At 39.1% G+C, this 23910-nt stretch overlaps 2 protein-coding genes across 5 annotated transcripts; both read right to left on the bottom strand.

The window, feature by feature from the left end:
- Positions 1-7: 7 nt before the first annotated feature.
- LOC103139996 (3-keto-steroid reductase-like) lies at positions 8-5370 on the bottom strand. Of its 2 annotated transcripts, XM_007554895.2 has the most exons (9): positions 5217-5370; positions 2898-3101; positions 2731-2823; positions 2538-2652; positions 1667-1861; positions 1489-1593; positions 1350-1406; positions 1156-1254; positions 8-256 (listed from the first exon to the last, which is right to left on the bottom strand). In XM_007554895.2, the coding sequence occupies exons 1-9, from the start codon at positions 5249-5251 to the stop codon at positions 122-124; spliced, it is 1038 nt and encodes a 345-aa protein (XP_007554957.1). In that variant the 5' UTR covers positions 5252-5370; the 3' UTR covers positions 8-121. The 2 variants fall into 2 exon arrangements, 1 of the variants encoding a protein (XP_007554957.1); XR_001662485.1 differs by lacking the exons at positions 8-256; positions 1156-1254 and having other exon boundaries at positions 1393-1406; positions 1489-1565.
- Positions 5371-6836: 1466 nt separating this feature from the next.
- Positions 6837-23295, bottom strand: ddr2b (discoidin domain receptor tyrosine kinase 2b). Of its 3 annotated transcripts, none has more exons than XM_016672901.1 (17): positions 23129-23295; positions 22692-22796; positions 19991-20093; positions 19638-19875; positions 14852-14999; positions 13349-13451; positions 13088-13271; positions 12166-12406; positions 11972-12037; positions 11526-11662; positions 10760-10976; positions 10459-10688; positions 10232-10359; positions 9937-10146; positions 8272-8506; positions 8035-8184; positions 6837-7097 (listed from the first exon to the last, which is right to left on the bottom strand). In XM_016672901.1, exons 1-17 carry the CDS (start codon positions 23136-23138, stop codon positions 6966-6968), a joined length of 2637 nt encoding a protein of 878 aa, XP_016528387.1. In that variant the 5' UTR covers positions 23139-23295; the 3' UTR covers positions 6837-6965. The 3 variants fall into 3 exon arrangements, with proteins under 3 accessions (XP_016528387.1, XP_007554956.1, XP_016528388.1); XM_007554894.2 differs by having other exon boundaries at positions 10459-10670; positions 23129-23294; XM_016672902.1 differs by lacking the exons at positions 22692-22796; positions 23129-23295 and adding an exon at positions 21538-21653.
- Positions 23296-23910: the final 615 nt, after the last annotated feature.

Here is a 23910-nt window from a genome sequence, read left to right as displayed (position 1 = left end):
CATTAGATTCAGGAAAATAAACATTTAATGAAGTTCAATTTGCAGAAGTTGTAACATATTGCATGTTTGATATGGTAAAAAAAAAATCAAGACAGAAAACCCTTTTTTTTAATAAAAACTTCTACTGTATCTCATTGAGATACTGCTGATAATGTTCACTGTCAGCGGTTTTCTTGCTCAGGTTTCTTCTCACTTCTCTCTCAAGCTCAAGGAGTTTTGAGAAGAAGACCTCAGTCATTTCATCATCAAGGTCCATCTGGAACACAAGAGCAAGCACAAAATTCTGACTAGATTCTTGAATGTGGGAAATGACATCATCTATGCAGTTTAAAATTTTCCAACATCTTTCCTCTACTCCAACATTTTTCCATCAACTACTCAATAGATGATGGAAAAATGTCATTAAAGAGGAGGCTGTGCATTAACACTTTACCCCTTTTACAGCCTCCAAGAGTTTTGTGCTTTATAGGGACAAATGTTATTAAATGCAGTCAGAATTATGCAAAGACAACTGGCATAATTGGCTATGGAAAGTATGTTGGTTTTCTCTGCAGCTCTCTGAAGATCATTTAACCAAAGCCATCTGTCATGAAAAAAAATACAGTAAAAGCCAAACAGGAAGGCATAACTACAAGTTTTAAAGTCATAATAATGAGAGTAAAAGTCATTATTTCGACTTTCAAAGTAATAATTATGAGATTCAATGTCAAAATTATGAGATCCAAAGTCATCATTTTGACTTTCAAAGTCATAGTCATGAAATTAAATCAGTAATGATATTCAAAGTCAAAATTATTACTGAAAGTTGAAGTTATGACTTTCTATCTTTCACTTACCACTTTGAATCTCATAACTATGACTTTTTATTCATGTAATTATGACTTTAAAACTTGGAATTATGACTTCCTGTTGGGTTTTAATTTTTCGTTTTATGGCCAAAATGGCTTTCCGTAGTGTGCGTATATATTTTGACTTAATTGGATTAGAGAAAATCTACATTAAATTCAAAGTTGTGCAGCCAAAACGTGTTTTTTTTAATTTTCTATTAATTGAAGTGTTTGTTGTATAATTACATTATAACTGAAGTTTGTGCACACCAACAACGAACTTGACGGCCATCTAAAGCAGAACCTGCCTAGGACAGATGTTACTGACCCTGCGTGGCTCGGTGTAGTTGGTCCCCAGTCCGGATGTTAAGCTGTGGTACTTGGCTCTGGGATCCAGAGACTCTGGCTTCTGAAGAAACAACCAGTGCTGTGACAGACCAGAGCAAGAGTTCGTGTTTACGCCGCGCCTTAAACCCACTCAGAGGGATGTGTGAACGTGGAAAACCCCAGCTGGATACAAACCAGTGCCTCGGCTCCGTTGTACGGCGTAAGCGTAAAAGTGTTGGTGAAAATCCGGATCTGCGTGGCGAGACGGGGAGGTCGTCAGACGCGGTTTGAGGTTGAATTTTGATGTGAATAAATAAGGAGCAAAGCGACCCACCAACCACATGAAGGGCATGATGAGAGTCCAGAAGAAGGAGGGCAGGATCCCGTAGGTCAGGTTAGTCATCACCAGGCCTGGACAGACCACAGAGGAGAACAGCCCCTGTCACAGAGAGACAACGTGTGCCGTTTTCTGAATCTTAAACCGAAGCTCTGTCGCAGAGCGCCAGACGCACCTGCTCGTTCTTGTGTTTGTTGAGCGCCATGCTGAGCATGTCCGAGGCGTATTTGGAGGAGCTGTAGGGCTCCTTCCCACACCGGTGCTGGATGTCCTGGATGCTGAAGGCCGAGCGCCGGGCGTTGCTGGACGACGTCCACACCAGCCTGGAGGTGTGACCCGGCTGACACAGCAGAGGCTCCAGCTCCCTGATCTGGAACCAGGACGCAGAGGATGGAACCGTTACACAGCTTTATTTAAATTTTATTTTCTTCCTTATTATTATTTTTTTCAGTTTATTTAAATACACAGCAAATTTCTGATGTTTCTATCCCAAATTTATATTATTATTGATGGATAATAAATGTTATGGTCCCCATTATCAGCAGCTGGTTAAGCGCCATGCTTAACTCACTCCATTTAGTGTGCAAACACTTGTGTGTAAGATAGATTAGATAAAATGCTAAGAATAGAACATGTGCTACAACTAGCATGTTGATTAACATTGATTTAGGCGTCAACAATAATAAGATTTATTAATAATGTATTTTAGTTGTTCATAAAGTTCCTCTGCTTTCCTGAACTGAAAGTTCCCTCTCATTAGCAATTTGAATAACCTTATAAAAAAGTTAAAATATTCCAAAAATATGGTAATGTATTTTGGGTCGTGCTCCATCAATTCTCAGGTTCTATGTGCCAGGACATACAAAAAAAAAAAAGAAAAAAAAAGCGATCTGTAACAGATTCTAAAATCTACAATACCACAACGTATGCTTTTACGGAACAAGTTTGTAAAATGACAAACCATTCGCTCGTTTTACCTAAACACGACATCTTGTCATGTAACAAAAGTACAGTGTGCTGGATGATGGGGGCTTTCTGCTGCGTACCAGGAGGAAATGACCAAACAGGTTTGTAGCGAAAACCTCCTGAAGGCCATCTGAGTTGAGCTGGTCCTGCTGCGTCAGCAAACCCTCAGCCGTCGCAAACATGTTGATGACATTCCTGCGACAAAGACAAGATCAAGGTGCTGTAAAGGTTTTCAAAGCAACCCCGACATCAAAGCTCATTTCAGATCTCTACCTGGAAAAGAGACCTTTGAAAAACGCTCTTATATCCACCGTCGGATTGGGCATAATTCCTGCGTTCAGATACAAAAAATCCACGCGGTGGTACCTGTAGCAACATGCGACTCAGCGTCAAAACCTCCACCCATCTCAGTAGCTCATTGATGAAACTGTCTCATTTACCTGGCCTTGAGTTCCTCTGCAGCACTGAGCACAGATTGCACAGAGCCCACGTCCAGGTGCAGCAGGTCCACCCGCGCGCCGCTGTGAGTCACCAGCAGGGCGGCACGGGCGGCCTCAGCCCGCTTCATGTTCCTGCAGGCCAGGCAGAGCCGCAGCTGGCCGTCCTCGGACAGCAGCCGGTGACACAGGGCCAGGCCGATGCCGCTGCGGAAACGAAGACCGGCTCACTTTGATTCCATCGATTCAAACACTTACAGTTCACAGAGAATCTCACAGTAAGCATTAATGCTGGAATCTGAAGGTCATCTTCTTCCACCTCATCCTTCACATCCTCCTCTGGTACATAAAATTTTTGTCATGTCACAACCACATACGTCAAATGTCTAAATCACATGGGCGGCATTTGTTTTTAGCTCCATTTTGGCCTAGTCCACGGATGTCTGGAAAAACTACTACATTTTTATGACTTTTTTTCCTTTATTCTCAAAGTTGAGAAAACTGTATTTGTGATTTGTGTTTGTGTGTGTACATGGGAAAACAGATCTGGGGTCCCATATGTTACAGTTAATAATCAAACAGATCTGGGGTCCCATATGTTACAGTTAATAATCAATGCGCCAATTTATCCACATACTTGCTTAGATATGATTCCCATTTCATATTGTCTTGTGTTTTAACAACTTTATATTCTAATATGCTCTTTAAAAGTCGTTCAATCTATACATCTGTCCACACAAGTGAACCTCCTCATGCCATTTTTATTTCCTAACAGGAAGTAGTTGTTGTTTGAAGCAATCTGATTGGCTGGTGAGTTTTAGCTTTGCACTACACTGCCCCCTATAGGTTTGGAATGTTCAAAACAACGCTCATGGATGGATTTGTGCAGATTCAAGTGGATGAAAACTCTTCTGGAATCGATCCGCGTGTATAGTGCTATTTTTTTTAATCATGTGGCGGATTTATTTGTTTTTATAAAGACTCAGCTACCCCAAAATAAAATCCAGTGCAACAGTTAGTTGTGCACGAAATCCAGCTTTCATGGAAGAGCAACAGTGTTAAAAGAAAGCCTCTAAAATAAACATTATGATAAATGAGTCAGTGGTTCTACATTAGACTTTTTGAATTGTAGTAATTTCTTACTCATTTTCATAGATCTAAATATGTCAAAAGTCATAACATTAATAAACTTACATTTACAATTATTTTATATAGATGAAAAAACATGACTTCTTGTTTTCAGAGCTCATTATTATTTTTGCTTGTATTTTTACAGCATGAATTATAATGTAGAAACATATCCGTTTTATTATTTTAGGTAGCTTGTCTTTTTTTTCAAACTTGTCTGAATTGACAGTTTACTAACAATATTGTATTTAATTAAAAATAAAATTTTCCTTACGAAAGACATGTTAGTGAATATTTTGTCATACTTCTATTTAATTTTTTATTTATTAATTCCCTTTAAATGTGTCAAATTATCATGATTTCATGCAATAAACTGTATAAAATCATAAAGTACATGTGACATTTTCTTTTAAATGATTTTATTGTTTTTAAAAGTCTTGTTGACCTAATATAAGAAAAGCACTTTTGATTGTTTTGGTTTTTTAAATAACCGTGTGTGTTTTTAGCATGTATGCTAGCAAATGGGGTTTCTGGCTAATTGTTTCATCAACTCTGTTCCCTTCGAACTCTGTTATTAAAATTAGAGTAAAAGAGTTGACGTTGTGCAACTGTCGAGTAATAATTTTAAAAGCTAATACACAAAATTAAAGCATGAATAAATAGATGCATTTTAATTTATTGCCTAAACTGTAATACTACATTCAGTACAACCACAAATGTTACTTTAAATGGGCCACAATTCCCTGAGAATCTTTCTTTGTTGTAGATTATTGTTTTTTTCCTCACACATTGTTATGCTATCCACAACAAAGTTGATGTATACTGTTTTGTAAAATCGCTTTTCGTGAAAATTGTTTAACAAAAATATGTCGCTAATGTTTGACTATTGCAGATTTATAAAAGTTTAACATATATTCTGTAGAATACTTTTAATAATCCAATTTATTAAGTCTCTTTCACGTTTTGAATTGTCAAATGTATCTTGAATTATCAAATTACCCCTATTAAAGCTTAGCGGTATTATAGTCAGCTTATAGGTTTAGATACCTTGAACGTCTCACCAGGTAGAATATTCTCTCTGAGGTGTCCAGCTTTAGCATTGCAAGTCAATTATTGAATTATTAGAGTGTTAATGCTACAAAGAGAAACAAAAAAACTACTTTTAATTTGTTTACCAGTTTTCAGTTCGCTCACCTGTTTGCTCCGGTTACTACTACAATTTTCTCCATGTCCGTTGGAAATGAAACAAAAAAATATTCAGAAAAACTCTGAAAGTTTGTTGGTATTCACCTTCTGTGCAGCTGGACGGCCCATGGTCCGATTTTACTAAATATCTGCCAAATCACAAACTATGGCGTGATTGGATGACAGCAGACAGCTAGCCAATCACCTTGCCGCTACGGCAGGTCCAGAAGTCCAAAACGTCCAGAGAGCGCGGTTTAATTTAAAGGAACCACATCCAAAAGCGGAGTCGCCTCGAACCTGCCCTCTGCTGTCTCCATGAAGACAGCGACGACACACATTTACTCATAGTTTTAACTATGTATAGGAATCTTTTTGTATAAAAAGTCACATTATTTGGACTTCTGCCTCTCACATCACGACACCTGGATGTAGGTGACATCTACGTCCAGGTGTCATTATTGAACAAAGCTGAGTTCTACTGGAAACAAACACATAAATATATATCCAAATGTGTAAAGAGATTTTATTGGTACACTATAAATAGAAACAATATAAAAAGAATGTAAAAATAAATACATGTATGTGTGGATGCAGTGTGTACACACTGCTTATTCCTTATAGGAGAAGTATTGGGTTTTCTTCAAGACTACAGTAATCTTATGTATCTGTCACTTACAGCATCACAGACTTATACATATATATACAATTTTCTTTGTTTACATCGAGTCCAAAGTTAATTTCAGATGCGTCCACATAACAAACAGGAGGCTTGAAATTTCAGGTCACAGAGAAATTATTGTTTTTGACATGTTTAGTAATTAAAAAGAAAACTTTAAATGACCTGATCTCAAAACAGTTCTATGATCCACTATCCTGAGTGGATAGGAAAGATTGGTATATTAATACACAAGTTCCCTCACCAAATGAGGCATAAAAATTTGAAGACAAAAATACAATTTTGATATCCATCTTAAAAAAACTTTCAGAATATAACAAGCCCCCTGTAAAATAGCATAAATAGCAAGTCTTTCTAACAGTATGTTTTTGAAATCCATTAAATTGAAAAGCATTAATGAAAATAAAAGTTAGACAAAATAAACATCCTATCTCATTCTCATTTGATCAAGTGTCATACCTGATAAGTCAATAGTCTGTCAAAAATATTTTTTCAGAGAATAACAAATAAAAATTCCACATATTCAACATTTTCATATATCCCAAAATATTTGTATGTAGTTTAAATCTAGTTATTTTCAAACCTTTCAAGCAATCAGATATCCAATTTTTGTAATTCAGTGTTTTTATGGTATGCCAGTTGGCTGCCTATGACTGAAACAGTTTGTATGGAGCTAAATTGAGGCCATAAAGTTTGTTCAGAAGAAACAAAATATTTAGCCTGAAAATATGTCTTAAAACTAAAAAAAAAGAAACTGAAAAAGATTTGAAAAAAAAAAGAAACTGAAAAAGATTTGAAACTGAAAAATTATTTCAAAACTGAAAAACAAAATTGAACCTAAAAATAATGTTTTGAAACTGAAAAAAATTTTAAAATGGAAAAAAACTGAAACTGAAAATAAAGATTTGAAACTGGAAAAAAAGTTTTCAAACTGCAAAACAGAATGTAAACCTTTTTTCAGTTTCAGATTTTTTTTCTTTTGAACAAATTTTGTGAACCCAATTTTGCTCCAAAGTCTGTCCAATTAATCCAGAACTGACACTTCCAGGCAGTAATTAACCCTATAGAAGTTGTTTGGTGTCTCATCTGCTCTCCGTCAGCTGGGCGTGTATCTCCTGGAAGCTCGGCCTTTCCTTAGCGTTTCTCCTCCAGCAGCTTAGCATGAGATCGCCATAAATTCTGTCAGGACAACACTGAGGTTGTGGCAGGTATACCTGGGAGCATAAAAAAACAGGGCAATTATATCACAAGCAAGACAGGCTATGTTTAGTTTAATAATAGCTAAGGGCATGTGTAGCATAAAATAAGACAGTACAAACAGTGTAAGCGCCATACGGAGCTTTCAACCACTAACTTTTTCACACGTTGTCACATTATTATCAGAATCTATTATATTTGATTGGAAATATTATATTATGGTTAAAGAAAAGCCATTTGTGCAACATTGAGACAGCAGGGCTAAAGATTCCAATGTATGGCCATTGTAGACAGAAAAGAAAGGAGGAGTAAATTACTGCCAAGAAACTCAGAAATTTTTAGATTAATCTCCAAATTTATCTAGAAAATCTCTAATTTTGAGCTTGAAAAGTCAAAAATTGCAAGAAACCCCCCCAGAAATTTCCTACATTTCTGAATTTCAGTTTTTGGAAAGTTTTTTTCTAGAAAAACTGAAATTTCTGAAATTAATCTCAAAAGTTCAGAGCTTTTTTTTAACTTTTAATTTTTATTTTATGTTATTTTTTTTTACCAAAGTTTTGACTTTTGGAGCTCTTTTGGAGACTTTTGGACTCCAAAAGAGCTCCTCGGGGCCATAAAGTTTGTTCAAAAGGGGAAAAAAATTGAAAACTGAGGAAAAAAAAGATCTAAAACAAAACTACTTTTTGGATCCAAGTTTATTTCAGTTTGAGTTTTATTCTTTTGAACAAACTTTATGGTCTCGATTTAGCTCCATACACTTTTCTCAGATATTAGTTGAAACAAATCTAAACACCATGTGTTGTTTCGTTTCCAGTCAAATGTTTTTACCTGCTTTGTGTAGATTTATCACCAAAATGCCAAAAAAAAAATACACTAAAGTCCATGGATGTAAACATTGAATAATTTAAGTTGAAAAATTAATACTTTAGCACAACACTGTAAATGCGTGTTCACCTGCTTGCCCTGGTTCCTGAAGAACTCGCCCGTGTTTTCGATCACCTGCTCGTCAGAGAGCTGCGAGTACGGCTGCTCCTTGCACAGGGTCAGGATTTCCCACAGAGTCACCCCAAAAGCCCACACATCGCTGGCCATGGTGAACTTACCCTGAGAGAACAGACAACAAAAACAGAACCCAAAGTGGACTCATTCTAGTTTTTAAGGAATCCAGTCCCGTTTCATTTGATCACTCACTAAAAGGATGCTCTCCCAGGACATCCAGCGAATTGGCAGGACGGCTCGTCCCTGGATGCGGAAGTAGTCCCCTCTGTAGAGGTTCCGACTCATGCCGAAATCCGCTATCTTGATGGTGTCGTTCTTCCCCACCAGGCAGTTGCGAGTCGCCAGATCCCGGTGGACAAAGTTGAGAGAGGACAGGTACTTCATACCAGACGCGATCTGCACCGCCATGCCGAGCAGTTTGACGGAACTACAACACAGGACAGAAGAAGTATTGTACTGATTAAAGGTTCTTGATTCGTTTTTATGCATAAAAATGTGAAAAGTGTGGAGCAGTAGTGGTGCAGGTGTAAAGCACAATCCAAGTAAGGAGGCATTAGTCCTTGATGCGGCAATCACAGGTTCGAGTCCCAGCCTAATGACCTTTGCTACATTGTCTTCCTCCTCTCTCATTACCCACTTTCCTATCTGACCACTGTCAAACAAAGGTAACTAGAGTCAACAAAACATTTTTTTTAAAATTAAAAATCTGGAAAGTGCAGCATTCTTTTGTTTTCAGCTGAATTTCCACTAATGCTGCTGAATCCAGTGCAACTATCGGTCTCAGAAATCATTTAAAGGGGCAGTATTGTGTACTTTCCAGGAGTCTAGTGCCATTTTATAGCATGATCTATGTCCTCAGTTGTCATAAAAATGCTCTATATATCAAATATGACTTAAAAGAAATTTTACTTTGTAATTTAATGCCTTGAAATTGGGCCTCTGGGACTTTAAAAACTCCTACCCATTCTGAAACTCCGCCTTCAGGAAGTCATCACAACACGGCTCCCCTACTAACCTTTTAGCAATGTTTTTACCTGTGATTCATATTTAAGTTCTCTAAGGAACTTAAATATGTTTGTGTGTCCAGCTTGTTTGCTTGTTATTTTTTTTCTTCAGTTCTGAACAACTTGCAGTGCTTACATATTGCTTGTGTCTTCGCTCTGTCGCCATTCATCGTTCTTACTGGAAACCCAAAATGCTGCCAAACAAATTATTTAAGAGTAACTTGGGCATCTTCTGTTACAACTTCCTCAAGCAAAGCCATGGCACCCACAACTGACCTCAACAAGGTGACAGCAGTCACCTCAACAAGAATTATTGTGATGTTTTAATATCATGAGATCTTGTATGAGAAGATCTTGTTACACTCCTAAAGTCCAGTGATGAATGTGTGACAAAATACCAAAATCAGAAAATCAATCAAATCTGACTGAGCTTCAGCTACATTGCAAGAAAAAACAGGCAAACATTTCAGCTGCTTCATGCTCAAAAGCTGGTACAAACAAACCCAATAGTTTTATCGTGTTTTCTGGATAACTCAGATTTTTTTTCATTGGTTAGCTGGTCTTACAGTCTTGAAAGACTTGAAGTCAATACTGACCGCCCTGATTTAGACCACAGACATCGGTGTGCCAGAAACTGCCTGTAGACTTCAAAGTCAAAGACAGCAATTTCTAGATGACTTATAGTCCAGAAAATACGGTAACTGCAGTGATAGGTAGTTCTGTATCCACTCAACGGTCTGAATACAGATGCACATTGAACTTTTCACTCGTTTCAATGAAACACATTGGTTTGAGGTCTTTACGTGACAAAGCCAAAACTGCGTATGAATCATTTACCGAGATGGTGCACTACCTGACTTCGTTGCTCCCCTCCTGCTGGTCTGCCTCGCCGCCAGTCAGGGTCTTCAATCTGAGACTGCAAAGGAACTGGTTCAGGTCTCCATTCTCCATGTACTCCGTGATCATACACAGAGGGTCCGTGTCCACGCACACTGCCAGCAGGCGGACGATGTTGGGATCCCTCAGACGAGACATGATTCTTATCTCCTTCAGGAAGTCATTCCTGCAGCAAATTCACCAACTAAAACTGAGAACTGTACAGGTCAAAGATGGTTCTGTCGCTCTACCGTTCAGCCAGCAACTCTTACCTGGCGTTTTTGTTGGCGTCTTCCCGTAGCATCTTCACAGCTACGAGCAAAGGAGACTTGCTGCTGCCTTCCATCAACGTATCCTCGCCCAAGAAGTTCTGCATGTCCTCAGCCTCGCACAAGTGCACCTGTGTGGAGGGAAATCAGCTCATCGGCCACTTTGGTTCAGGTCTTTACTTGACACTGAACAGAAGTAACTTTAATATCAAGTCAAAAAATTAGTTTACCTCCCCAAACTGGCCCTCTCCCAGTTTCTCCTTGAAGGTCAGCTTCTCTCTTGGGAACTCCCTCAAGGTTGAATCCGATCCAGCAAAGAGGTTCGTATTGATGGCCGTGATGGAGCCGCTGTCCGAGGACTCCTGCAAACTGATGATATCCGCCTCAGCGTAATGCGGTGCGCCGTCCGAACCGACGCCTGCTCTACTGGAGGTTCCCGACTCTGGAAGAGAAGCACGTGCTGCAGGACCTGTTGCTTCGGCTGCTTTTGAAGACATTACGTTGACCTTCGACCCTCAGCTCCCTCCTTACCAAGGTGTTCTGCGCACTCAGCAAATTCGGGCAGTTTGCGGATGAGGCGAGAAGGTTCCTGGTAGTCGGCGGAGGCAGGGTAGATTCTCTCGTAAGTGGAGATGGAGCCGGAACCGGAGCCATCCTCGCTGGACTGAGAGAAGCGGAGGAAGGAGAAGGCCTGGGTCTGGACGGCGAGGCGAGCCGTCAGCTCATCATCCAGCCAGCGGCGGGAGGCCTTACGATGCGTGAGAGGAGACAGTCTGTGTGAGTGACTTCATGCCCTTTAGACTTTTTCACATTCTCATGGTCAGAATGTAGTTCTTTGAGATGTTATGTCAACGTTTAACAAAATGGTAAGCAGTTTTTAATCTTCTCATGTTTTAAGTAAAAAATTACTTAATACTGATGAAAAAGTTCTAGATATAAGTGAATTAATCTGCCAGTGGAAAGGCATCCTAGATTTTAAGAATAGCTTGTTTTCACCCATTTCATTTTATATTGTCACCTTCATAACATAATGGCCTAAGCCAAAAGCAATTTCTGGAAAAAAGAAAAAAAAAAAATCACTTTCTTCTTTCCAAAAAATGTTTTAGGCAACAAAAAACTTTTGGCAAAAAATGACTTACGCCATTATTTTAGGATATGCAACACCAGTAACTTTTAATGTGGTTCCAATGTCAGTTTTCCTAGTTTGAACTTTTAGCTATCAGTAACAATTCCTCCCCCAAAATCAAATCAGACAAAAAAAAAAAATCCCAATAGTAAATACTTCTCAAGCATTCACCTTCTCAAGCATCTTCTGCCAGACCTGCCTCCACAGTATGATGACTATGATAGTCAAAAGGATGGCGATAATGGCCACCAGGCAGCCAATCAGGATCCTTGTGTTGCTGTCATCCACTTTGTGAGTGGGATCGTCTCCTGATGAAGCACAGGAACATGTTGAAAATACTTAAATGTGGTCAATCATGTGTCGTATGAAAAGAAACGTAACACTCCCTCACCATTTTATTGCTGGATAATAAATAAAACGTAGAAATTCTTCTCTCTCTTTTTTTTAAATCTTAAAAATGAATACTGTAGTTTGTGATTCTCTCAGCAGGGGGCAGTGTTGACCTAGAAAGCATTTATTTTAACCCCTATTTTCACCTTTGCTTACTTTTAAATAAAAGAACACTGCTTCCACCTAAAGCCTTAAAGAAACGGATCAGATGAGGTTCAGCTGGTTACCTAGAGGGTTTTTTTTGGGTTGTCCGTGCTTGTGGGGACCCAGTGATGTGTTGTAAACGGCAGAGCCTGTGACACAGAAAGGCAAGGAAGTCAGAGTGAATTGAGTCAGGAGGCGGTTTCGCTATGAATCCAACTTAATGGCCTTGTGCGGTGGGAATGAAAGGCTTTCTGAGGGGTGGCTCTGATGGTTTTACCCGACTGGAAGGCAACCTCGCTGAACAGCAGCCACTGGTCGCTGAAGTGAAAACGGCACTTGATGCTGCTGGCCGTTCGATCCCCAAGGGGCACGGTGACAAATCGGGCGCTTTGGCTCAGGGGCTCGGCGGATGGCCTGAAGGTCATGGGGTCAGGCTCCCATTCTGATTCGGAGCGGAAGAAGCACGTGGCCTGTCTGAACAGCCTCACTCCACGGCTGAACATGTTGCTGCAATGAACCTGTGGAGGTGGAAGGTATTATTAAAGGACTAAATCCTGCTGTGTGCCATACTTCATAGGGGCAGTTTTATGTGTTTTCAGGCCTTTTTATAGCACAATCAAGTAACCATTTTAACTTCAGTTGTTATAAAAATGCCATATGTCTCAAATATGACCTAAAATAAATTTTATTTCCTGATTTGTTGCCTTGAAATTGGGTCTCTGTCTCTTTAAGAACTCCTGCGCTTTATGAAACTCTGCCTTCAGAAAATCATCACAATATTACTCGTGTATTAACCCTTTAAAAACATATTTAATGAGCTCAACAGATGTGCAGTTCCATTAGGTGTTCGCTAATTTCTCCTGACTAGTCTGAAGGAGCTGAGTGAGGGAGTCACAAGGGAGGGCTGCTCTGTGAGGCAGAAGCTCAGAAACTGCATCTCCAAGGCGGAGCTTCGTCCTCAAAGGCGGAGCTAGGTCCACCCAGGTGTTTTGCACAGCTGGTTGCCATGGGAGATTAAGGGATTTCTCCAATGTGAATGAAAGTATCAAGGTATCAAGGTGTGTTTTTGATGAGGGAATAACATTATAACATGATGTAAGTCTCAAAAAAGTCAATTTTACAAAAATACTGCCCTTTTAAAGGTACTCTAATGCAGGGAATATCTAAAATGTTGCCTCCTGCGTTGAGTCCTTCCTCACCTTCATGGAGGTGAAGTTGTGGATGTGGTCAAAGTCAAAGACCACCTCTACGTAACCTTTAGGAAAAGTCTTGTTGCTCCATCCCACGTAGTCATACCCAGGCCACGCTCCAGGGACGTGGCTGTGCAGAAAGTCATCCAGACCCCAGGTGCCATCTGTCAGCTGGCCCAGGCCCTTGGTCAGTCTGGAGAAGCAAAGTTTGATTTTTTTTTTCCATCCTCGTTTTCTTCATAGTTCAACATGTAGAAATAAAGTTCAGACCTTTGAGCCGTTGCTCCATCATACACAGAGTCATTGAAGAAGACATCCAGGCCTCTGTAGATCATCTGGTGTCCATCTGGAATGCTGTAAGACACCAGGCCGTCTGGAAAGAGCAGGAAAAAAACCCCAACTAAAATGATGTTTTTTTTTTTTTATGTTTTCACAATATTACATAGAGACATCATACTAAAAATATGCTGTAAAGCAAAATTCAGTCTGTACAGGCACAGGCTAGTTGGCATGGTGACTATTACTGCACACTGTCAGTCAGCTGGATAAAAGAAGCTGACTATAAAAACAAGAAAGACGAATTTAGCTATTTGGAAATTAACTTAATACATTTTAAGTAATTAAAACATGAACAGTTATGTTGTGGAAACTAGAGAACCTCCGTCAGACTACAGAAAAATGTTATCCGAGCCACATGAGGTTAAAATATCTTGCTGTCATTATAAGCAAACTTTAAATTCACTTTAACGTCTCCTTCATACTTTAAAGTTTAAAGCAGCATAATTGTATTTCCTACAATGAAGACAATGAAAACAGTCAGACTAATATTTGAACATGCTTTGCCCAAAGATTGCTTGTATTTTCTTTATTTGACTTGATTAACTACAGAGACGTCCATAGGATTATGGGTCAAAGTTGACCTTTATAAAATTGTATTGAAAAAGGCTAAAAAGTTGGACAGATGGGGACGGATGCATGGATGGACAGATGGATGGATGGATGGATGGATGGATGGATGGATGGATGGATGGATGGATGGATGGATGGATGGATGGATGGATGGATGGATCTATGACAGAGAACATCACAAATGTCACTTTTTCCATAGAGACCTTTAGAATTTACTTTTTTTCAATTTTAAAAACAAACTAAACTTGAAAATTAGAGAAATTGTACTGGAACGGTATTATGTATTTTTCAGGCACATAGAGTCATTTTATAGCACAATCAAGTAACTATGTTACCTTCAGGTGTTGTGAAAATGCTGTATATGTCAAATATGACAGAAGAAATTTGACATCACAATTTAACGCCTCCGTCTCTTTAAAAAGCTCCCGCTCTTTCTGAAACTCCGCCTTCAGGAAGTCATCACAACATTTCTCCTTTAAGCCATTTACAGCCATTCTTTTGCGCGTGCCACTGAGATGTTCCACCAAGATATTTGCAACTTTTCTTTTTTAAAAAAAAGGATATTGTTAAACAGTGTGTCTGTGTTGCCCTGCGACAGACTGGCGACCTGTCCAGGATGTACCCCGCCTCTCGCCCGGAACGTTAGCTGGAGATAGGCACCAGCACCCCTCCCGACCCCACTGAGGGACAAGGGTGTTCAGAAAATGGATGGATGGATGGATATTGTTAAACATTTTTTTTCAGATTTTCATTTTTGTGTCAATGAAGGAAATCTGTGGTATTTTTAATCAGATTTATAACACTGTCATCAGAATGCCGCTCTGGCCCATGCCTAAGCCTTCGTGGTGAAGAGTCCTGACTAACCCAGCCATTCACAGCCGTAGAGCTCCACCCTCATACACACGATCAAGGACGGGTCGATGACGGGCATGAAGCGGACGAAGCGGGCGACGATGGGGGGCTCAAGATCCTTCAGGACCACATCGTAGGTGTTCTTGTTGCCCTCGATAACCTATGACAGGAGAGGCAGGGCACTCAGGTTAGACATAACTCAGTGTGTCACTGAACGGAAGCAAACTTTAATTTGACAGATTAATATTTGCTCTTCTGCACCAACAGAAGAGGAATAATACAAATCTCTGTCTGTAATCTAAATTTGTAAAAATGGTCCTAAAGGTTTGAAAATAGATTTAGATATCATATTTAAGCAGGACTTTATTATTATTCCACCATGCCTTTTTTCTTTTTCTGATATTAAAATAAAATAAATATATATCATTTTAGAGAATATTATAAAATGATGTAACAGGACACCTTCATGAAGAAAAAGTTTCTTTCACGAACAACATGTCAAAAGATAACTTACTCAATAGTCAAAGGAAAAATCCTCATTGGTACGACAGCAATAAAATCAACAGGTTTTTGCCTTTTATTTAGACAATTTTACTTTAATTTCTAAGTCAGAGGTTCCTTATCCCAGGCCAGAGTGTGTACGCAGTGTTGATTCCTTCTGTTTTTATGTCCCCTAATGAAAATTTTTTGGAGTGGCCTAATCAAAGTCAAGACTTAAATCTGTCATAGGTACTGTGGGATGACGTTAAACATGCGTTTTTATGCTTTGGGGGGCGGCAGGCACGTGAAGAGAGGGGGGAGTAGCTGGGGGTGCTTGAGCACCTGCCCCTTTTGCTCCTTGCCCTCAAGTGCCCTTTTGGTCATTTTTGGTATTATTATTTTCTAAGCCCTCTTCTGACACATAACATGTACTAAAATTATTTGTTTTTTGTTGGGGTTTTTTTTTGTACAACATAATAAGCCCCCCGGTCAGCTTGTTACCTTTGACCTTTTGCCCGTGACGCATGGCGCAGTTGCCTCTCGCACATTGAGTTAAGGCGGCTAACTGGAGCTCAACATAGCGAACATTCCAGATTACAGAAGAGTTTTTGGTGAATTAAAAAAAACGTTTTTGGTGAATAAAGTGGAGTAGACTTGCTACTTGTCAGATGACGGAAAGCGTTGAAGTATCGTTTCTGCTTCAGCACGGAGTCGTGGTTTAAGCAGAGAGGTAATGAAATACAACAGACACTGACAGGTCTGCCTTTCTCTGAAGAACTACTGAGCAGGAGGAGACAGCCAGGTGAGGAAAAACTGTTCTTATCTATCGATTCAGTATTTTTATCATACAGACATTAGGCTGTTGTTGTTGTTGTGCTATTAGCTAGCTGCTAGCTAACGACTTTGCTAGCAAAGCAAGATAACTGAAAAGCTTCTTCCCTGTATCCTTAATGATATCTGTCACTCTTCAGCATCGCTTATGCAATAAGGGCACATCGCCCGTCCAAAACCGATCATCTCCATAATGGATAAATGTCCGATCTAATTTCCTTTGCTGCATAATGTACATAATGTACATTTATTCTAGCGTTAGGTAAATGTATCTTGAAGGAAAATAGCACTTAAATAAAAATCCAACAAGAATATTCATTTAGAATTAAAAATAACTCACTCTGAACTACCATGATAAATATAATGTATGTAATAAAAGTGTGTCATTAATGAAGGGGAAAAAACTCAACCAGACTTCAAGTAAGTTTAGGGTCTGGTTCGCAGAGTATGAAGTTAATTTCCCCCCAATTAATCAATGGAACAAAAAAAATTCACCTCAGTTAAGTAAAATAAAATTGTAATCAAAACTTTTGGAATTGTAATGATTTCTTTTTTAAAAACAAAATGTTTTGTTTAAATAACTTTTTTCTAGATTAAATAACTAATTTTTGTCTCGTGAACTTAAAAAGTTATTTGCCAAACATAAACTTTTATTTGCACACATCAGAAATATTTTGTTGCGATTTTGGGCCCTGCCCCCGACATCATGTGAGAAAAAAGTTTTTTTAAGCAAAACTCAGTAGGTTTTTCTCATGGTGACATGCATTAACAAGTCAATTTTTGCTTTTTTTTTTTTTTTTCGTTTTTCTGCAGTTCCATGTTGAAGTTTGATGCAGCTCTGCTTTCCTGAATGGACCATCTTCATCTCCACTGCAAGTGTAGCAAACAGGCAGCTCTTTTTTTATAGATTACAGTACACTAAAAGGTTGCATTGTGCCCTTGTTTAAATTTTTAATAGTGTAATTCTGTAAAGACAAAATATGTCTGGTGGTCTAGGTCTGATTTACATGTGCTGCTAAATTGCGGGTTTGAATATGGCAATACTTTCTTATAACAAAATAGACCTGCAGAAAGAAATTCCTAATAAAATATCTTACATACGCATAGTTGTATGTTTAGAGATTTTCCTTAGCTTTGATTGTATATCTCACAATTTTGTTATTTATCATTGTTTATTAAACTCTGAAAACTGTGTGGCTTTGTTAATATTCTGTCCTAGAATGCGGTTAGATGTGCCCTTTTTTTTTGCGCACCTGCCCCTTCAGTGGTCTCTGCACAGCCCTGGGGGGCGGAGCTAATTACTTTTCCATGTAGGATCAGTGGCGCTTCCGAAAACTTTGCGTGGGATGGCCAGACCAGACCAGAAAAAATGTACAGGAATTCACGGCTCAGGAAATGCTTAATTCACATTTTATATAAATTTAGTTATTTATTCTTTTTTATTTAACATTTTTCAAGATGGGGCTGTAGCCACCTTTAGACCCCCTCTCAGGATTTTTTCAGCTCATCTTTGTCTGATGTTGAGATTTGTTATATGATCTGAAACATCTGTGACAGAAAAAACTACTATTCTTTAAGATGGGCAACTATTTCAACCACACATGCTAATATTGATGTACACCACATGTTTACGTATATAAACATAATCATAGCATGAACATAATGTAGTTTCTATTTCTTTTTCGTACACTTCCTGGTATGGAGGAAAACATCTTTAACAATTTTATTTTGCTTTCAGGCTGCTGCAAAGAGTGTGTCTGATGTGTAGATCCATTTGGAATTTTAATGTAAAAATTCTGCCCTGATCTGAAGGGCCGCATGGGGCGTCGCAGTTAGAAGTGAGTTAAAATCTGCCAGATTTCTTATCTCTGTCTCCACCTGTGATGCCCCTCCAACTTTACCCTCAAATGCAGCTGCATTCGCTTTGCCCAGAGACGGACGAAATTAAATGGAGTCGCTTTTTGCATCTGACTTGGAAAATCCAACTTACTAATTGAAGCGGGAACCGATGTGGACTGAGACAAACCTAACACAGAATCCAGATGATGAGGAAAAAAGTCACCCAAAATCTTATTTAAAAAGAAAAGGTTCAGTAATTCTTAATGACATTTACGCTGAAATCATCAGGGTGTCCGCACATCCTTAAAAAGTCTTAAAAAGCCTGAAGAGCTTGAAATATCTTAAATTATTATTTTTTTAAAGTAAGTTGGCCTTAAATATGTTAATCATAGGTGTTAAGTTTTGTTGTAAGACTATTTAACCTTGTTTAATCTATTTAAGCTAGCTAAAAAGTCTTTAATATAACAACAGCGGACAGCCCCATCATTATAAATACCTGTTCTTACTGCATTTTGCCATGCTAGAAAATGATCCGTTGATACTTTCAGTGCAGCTATGTGATCATCACGGGTGAAGCTGTGAAAGAGTCCAGCTGAAATCAATGTCCTGCACTTATTAGCAGATCGATAGCCATCAGAGAGACCTAGATGTTTCAGAAATCCTTGTGTTCTTGTGTTGGCAGTGGTTTCCTGCAGAAGATCAGCATCGTGTTGCATCAAAAGGAGGGGCGCACCGGATAAATCAGACCAGATTTCCTCAATTTTAGACGATACCTACATGTGAAACCGATCTTATCCAACTATACAAAGGTCTGAAGATCAGTCAATAAGTAGACCTGTCGCAGTAACAAATAAATCAATTAATATGATAATTTAAAAACTCAATTTTTGTTTGAATGATTTATCGCTTGTCTCTCTCTAAAAAAACTGGATGACAGAAGTCTTCAGTTTGGTGTTTTGGTCTCAACTAGACAGTTTTTTGAAGGACAGTTATGCTTACAGAGGCTTCATAATTAATTTATTTGTTGTTTCTGTTGTTTTGTTTATTTATTTCATATATTTTAAATGTCTTCCAGTTCCAGTGTTAAATGTTTGTTAGAATTTATAGTTTATTAATTTTTGAGAATGCGTTCTTGCGTTATTATGCTGCTAGCATTACATTACTTGAAAATTATCTCAAAACAACATTATTGTTTATCGCAATAACTTCTGGAGTGATTTTTCGTCCAGGTAAATTTGTTATCGTGACTGGCCAACCGTTAACAATAAGAGCAACAATAGTCACATTGTTGATGCCAACTTGGCAAATCTGTTGTTGCACTTAACTTTTCAGACAAAAAAAACAAACAAAATAAATTAGTTTCGGCCAAAATTGGAATCAGCAGGTCTAGCTTTTTAATGATCGGTTCTTGGCCTAAAAACTGCAATCGCTGCAACAATAATGAAAACGCCTCGGGATTTTGTAAAACTAAGTTTCAGCTCATCACTGTAAAGATTTGTTGGCTTTTTTAATTTTATTATTAAACTGTTTAAACAGATACTCAGTCTGTTTCTATTGTTCCCCAGAGATATAATTAAAAATAATCAGCACGTTGTCGCCTTGACTGACTCAGATTTATGAAGTAGTGTTGTCCGGAAAGCACACGCACCTGATTTCCCATCCTGTCATGCCAGCCCACCCAGCTGCTGCCGTCCCGGCTGTACTTTATTCTGTACCTCTGGGCGAATTCGTTCCCCATGCCGTCGGCGTGGCGACCCTGGGTGCCCACGAGGGTGATAAAGTGCAGCGAGCGCAAATCCACCTGGAGGTACTCCTTGAAGCCGCCCGGTTCCGACATGATGTCGGGACACCAGGCCCCGTCCCCATCACCAGTGTCAAAGTCCAGTCTGGGGAAGCAGAGGATGAAAAAGAAAAAAAAAAGGAGAGTTTACATTCACGACATTTTGTTTCTCAGATAGATAAGAGGTGAGATGTTGGAATGAAAGCAGGAGTTAAAGTTGCCTTCCGAATCGTGCGGCAGTGGACTCGGACCACTGACTGGAAGCAGAGATGTCCTCGTCCTGGATCTGCCCACCGGTCATGCCCAGAGGATAGCGACACATTTCTGAAAACACAGCCAGACATAAGACAGCTGCTGTAAAATACTCTGTTAGGTTTATAAGTCACTGAACATATTAAAGATCTGCTGTCGTCGTATCAACCTTCAATCTCTGGAAGAACCTTCTGGTTCTGATTCTGCATCCCCAGAACCAGAACCAAACATGGAGAGGCAAACGAACAAACTTCCAGAAAACTACAAGTCTGCCGAAATGCTGACTTCCTTTGAATCAGGGCTACAAACCCATCTGTTCAGAGCTGCCATTGATGAATAGTAACCAGAACATTAATTGATATATTTGATCTGTATTTAATGATCATTCTTGATGATGACATTTGGCAAAATGAAATGTTTTTTGCTTATTTCATAACTAATTATTCTGTCATGTTTTCATGATGTGAAGCACTTTGAACTGCTTTGTTGCTCAAATGTGCTACACAAATAAGCTGGACTTGACCGAAATCCGCCTTCAGGAAGTCATCACAACATGCCTCCTCTAGTAACCATTTAACACCGTTTTCACTGAGTGGCAGCTCATACTTCCCGTTTGCTAATTGCTCCTGGCTAGTCTGAAGGAGCTGAGTGGAGGAGTTCCAGAGGAGGACTGATCTGTCAGGCAGAAGCCTGGAAACTGTTGTTCTGAGGAGGAGTTTCGTCCTCAAAGTTGTGCAAACCAGGTGTTTTGCACACCTGGTTGCCACAGGAGATTAAGGGATTTCTCACTTATGAATGAAAGAATCAAGGCAACACTCGAGGTATGTTTTTGATGAGCGAATAACATTATAACATGAGGCTCAAAATAGTCGATTTTAAATAGTACTGTCCCTTTAAGTTCCAACTGAGGAAGCTCGATACAAACACCTTTTCAGGTTTTGATTTCCAAAGCAGTGAACATCTTGTCCAACTTGATGAAGGCTTCAAAACACACTGAAGTTTGTGTTGGTGTCAAAACATGGAAAAGTTTAACGGACATGAATACTTTTGCAAGGTGTCTTGCCATTTCCCTCCCCCCTCTCCCACTCCCATCTTTTTATATATTTCTACAGGACCTCAGGAGTTGAGTACTAATTGGACTGGACTGCCTTCCTCCCTCTTGCCCCTTTTCCTGCTGCCCTGCGTGGCCCCTGAAGCCAAACAGAGGCATCACTGTGTGGGTGCCAGTCTAAGCAAAACGAGAAGGGAGTGTCTGCTGAACTGGCTGCTCTTCACTTTCCTCGGTTTTCATGACTTTTTTAGCAAAAAAAAAAATCTTAGAAAGCCGGCCCAGATTATCTTAGGAAAACAAAACTCAAGGTATTAGAGAAAGCATCTGATCCCAAATATAGCAGACAAAGGGGTGAAAGGGTATCCTGATTAGTCCTATCCCTGGTCGAGGTTTTCTTGTTGCCCTGTTGCCCGCAAAACTTTAAGAAGGCAGAGAAAAGAACAGTCTTGAAATGTAAGGACGCACCTGATTCGTCACATGTGGAGAATGAGAGCAGGAGTGTATGTTAGCCAGAGCTACGCCAACAAAACTTCTGCCTTCCCCGCCCTGCCTCCTGCTCCTGAAAGCTCTGCCTGTGCTGAGGATGTTTGCCTCCTGACCACTGGGCAAACCGCACACACACACATGCACTCACACTCACACACACACTTCCTTGTACTGCTACCGCACAGAGAACTTCGCATCGGCTTCTGTTCATTTAAGTAGCTGCTTTTAAAATAAGAACTTAAAAGTTTTATCAAAACATTTTCCAGTACATTTTGTGATGAGGATAAAAGTGGCGATAACTTTTTATCAATTCTTCTTTGAGGTAACCATGTGGCTGTGACTGAATTTCTTTAAGACAGAAGTTGATAAAGAACTGCATACTACTTTTTTTTTTTTTCAAATGTATTGATGCCTTCAATGAAAAAATTTGTAAAACTAACAATCTTAACAAATTGGGAGCATTTTAAACCTCATTAACTGGAATTTATTGTGACAACAATGAATCAAAATTCTTATCGTGATAAGAAATTTGTCGCGATATATGATAACCGATACAATAAATGCTCACCCCTAATGTCTAAACAGTGGAGGAAAGTAATAAAACGAACAATCCCAACACTACAAACAGATTTCGGGGCTTTTAAACATTATTGACTGGAATTTATCGTGACAACAATTAATCAAAAATTCTCATTGGGATGAGAAATTTATTACGATAAGTGTTAAATGATAAACGATACGATAAATGCCTAACCCAGACATTTTTTTTAACCCTAACTATTCAGTTGAGTTAAATTCAAATCCAAAAAATATTACTAGTATATTCCTAACACACACTTTAACCAAAACATAATTCACATCTTAACTCTAATCCCAACCTGTAGAACAGCAAGAAAACAAGTGATGAGCTGGAAAATGTCTTCAATGGTGACAGTGGTCCTCTATATGTAGCACGTAAAAGTCCACACACACGCACACACACTCAGACACACACACACACCATGTATTCTGAGCCCACCCACCTTAAGGTCCGGACAACATGCCAATGTTTTCATTTTTTGAATAATCTTATGAACAGCAGCTGACTGGTCTGCCTTCTGGCTGGCAGATGAACGACCTGAACGAGTCTCTACCTGGATTGACTTGAGCCTTTACGGTGGCGGCCGTCAGGATGAAGAAGACGCAGCAAAGGTTCAGTTTGACCTCCATGACGCTCGTCGTCTCAAGGAGCTGCGAACCTGAAAAGGCAGATAGAGAATAAAATGTTTTTTTCTAAATCTTCCATTTGGAGTCATTGATCTCATTCACTTGGCGTTCTTACATATGTCTGCGGAAGAATTAGTCAGAGGAAATCAAAACATTAGACTTTAAATCTTAAACTGGACAGCTCTACTGAATGTATTGCTACATTTACACACAAAAATGAAATAAAAGAGCAGGAACATATAAGACTGAACTCCAAATGCTGCATCTAGATTAAGAAAATGCAACTTTAAACAAGTAAGTTGTGTGAATATAGCACTTTTTTTGAACAGTTCAAGGTTTGTTCTTCTTTGTTGGTTTTACTTACATTCTGACATTCCTCTGTCCTCTCTCAGAGAAGATTCCACATTCTCTAGAACTTGATGCACTCAAAGCCGTGAGTTGTTGCTGACCTCGTCTTTGGAAGGTATTTCTGGGTATGGACAGGAGACTCAGAGGGAGAGAGGGAGGGGAAGAGAGAGAGAGAGAGAGAGAGAGAGGGAGAGAGAGAGAGAGAGAGAGAGAAAGGAAAACACAGGCTGATGCAACAGTCAATCCATCTGGGATGGAAGGAAAGAAACAGAGAAAACAGACACGTTTCGAGCTGAGATTATTTGAAATTGTGACCCTGAAGAGGAGAGCTGCTTTACGTATGATGAAGATCAGAAACAGAAGCAGATTAGCACTTTAAATATCAAGTAAATCCACAAACTGCACCAAAACATAAACAGAAGACTGACACATTTCACTTGATCCCATCTGGGACTGTAAAGATCTCCAAGATGAATTTCAGTTGAAACCTTTTCAACTTCTCCCTTCATGTCATCCATATCCAGGTTTATGTACATATTATAAATATCACAATATCACCAGTTTGTTTCACTTCTGTGGGTTAGGTTATAGCGTACATCAACAAGTGAAATTGTTTCCCTTCAATCTTCACACATGATTTTAGCTCACACACGAGCTAAAAAAGAAATACTCAGCTAATTTTTACCCCTTAAAGGGGCAGTATTATGTAAAATCTACTTTTTGGAGCTTTACATCATGTTATAGAGTTAATCCTTTATCAAAAACATACCTGGAATGTTAATGTGATTCTTTAATCCT

Source organism: Poecilia formosa, unplaced genomic scaffold (genome assembly GCF_000485575.1).
Source record: "Poecilia formosa unplaced genomic scaffold, Poecilia_formosa-5.1.2 Scaffold67, whole genome shotgun sequence".
In the NCBI taxonomy this organism is placed as follows: domain Eukaryota; kingdom Metazoa; phylum Chordata; class Actinopteri; order Cyprinodontiformes; family Poeciliidae; genus Poecilia; species Poecilia formosa.
The sequence above is the reverse complement of the archived record's forward strand: the minus strand, read 5'-3'. Positions and strand labels throughout refer to the sequence as shown.

Coding starts and splice junctions, on each gene's coding strand:
- ddr2b (XM_016672901.1), bottom strand. Junction 13,272..13,348: donor GATGGAGCAACGGCTCAAAG/GTCTGAACTTTA, acceptor TTGCTTCTCCAG/ACTGACCAAGGGCCTGGGCC. Junction 8,185..8,271: donor CCTGGGAGAGCATCCTTTTA/GTGAGTGATCAA, acceptor CTGTTCTCTCAG/GGTAAGTTCACCATGGCCAG.
- LOC103139996 (XM_007554895.2), bottom strand. CDS start 5,251: ATGGAGAAAATTGTAGTAGTAACCGGAGCAAACAG. Junction 3,102..5,216: donor GTAGTAACCGGAGCAAACAG/GTGAGCGAACTG, acceptor TCGTTTCCGCAG/CGGCATCGGCCTGGCCCTGT. Junction 2,653..2,730: donor TTCAAAGGTCTCTTTTCCAG/GTAGAGATCTGA, acceptor TCTTTGTCGCAG/GAATGTCATCAACATGTTTG.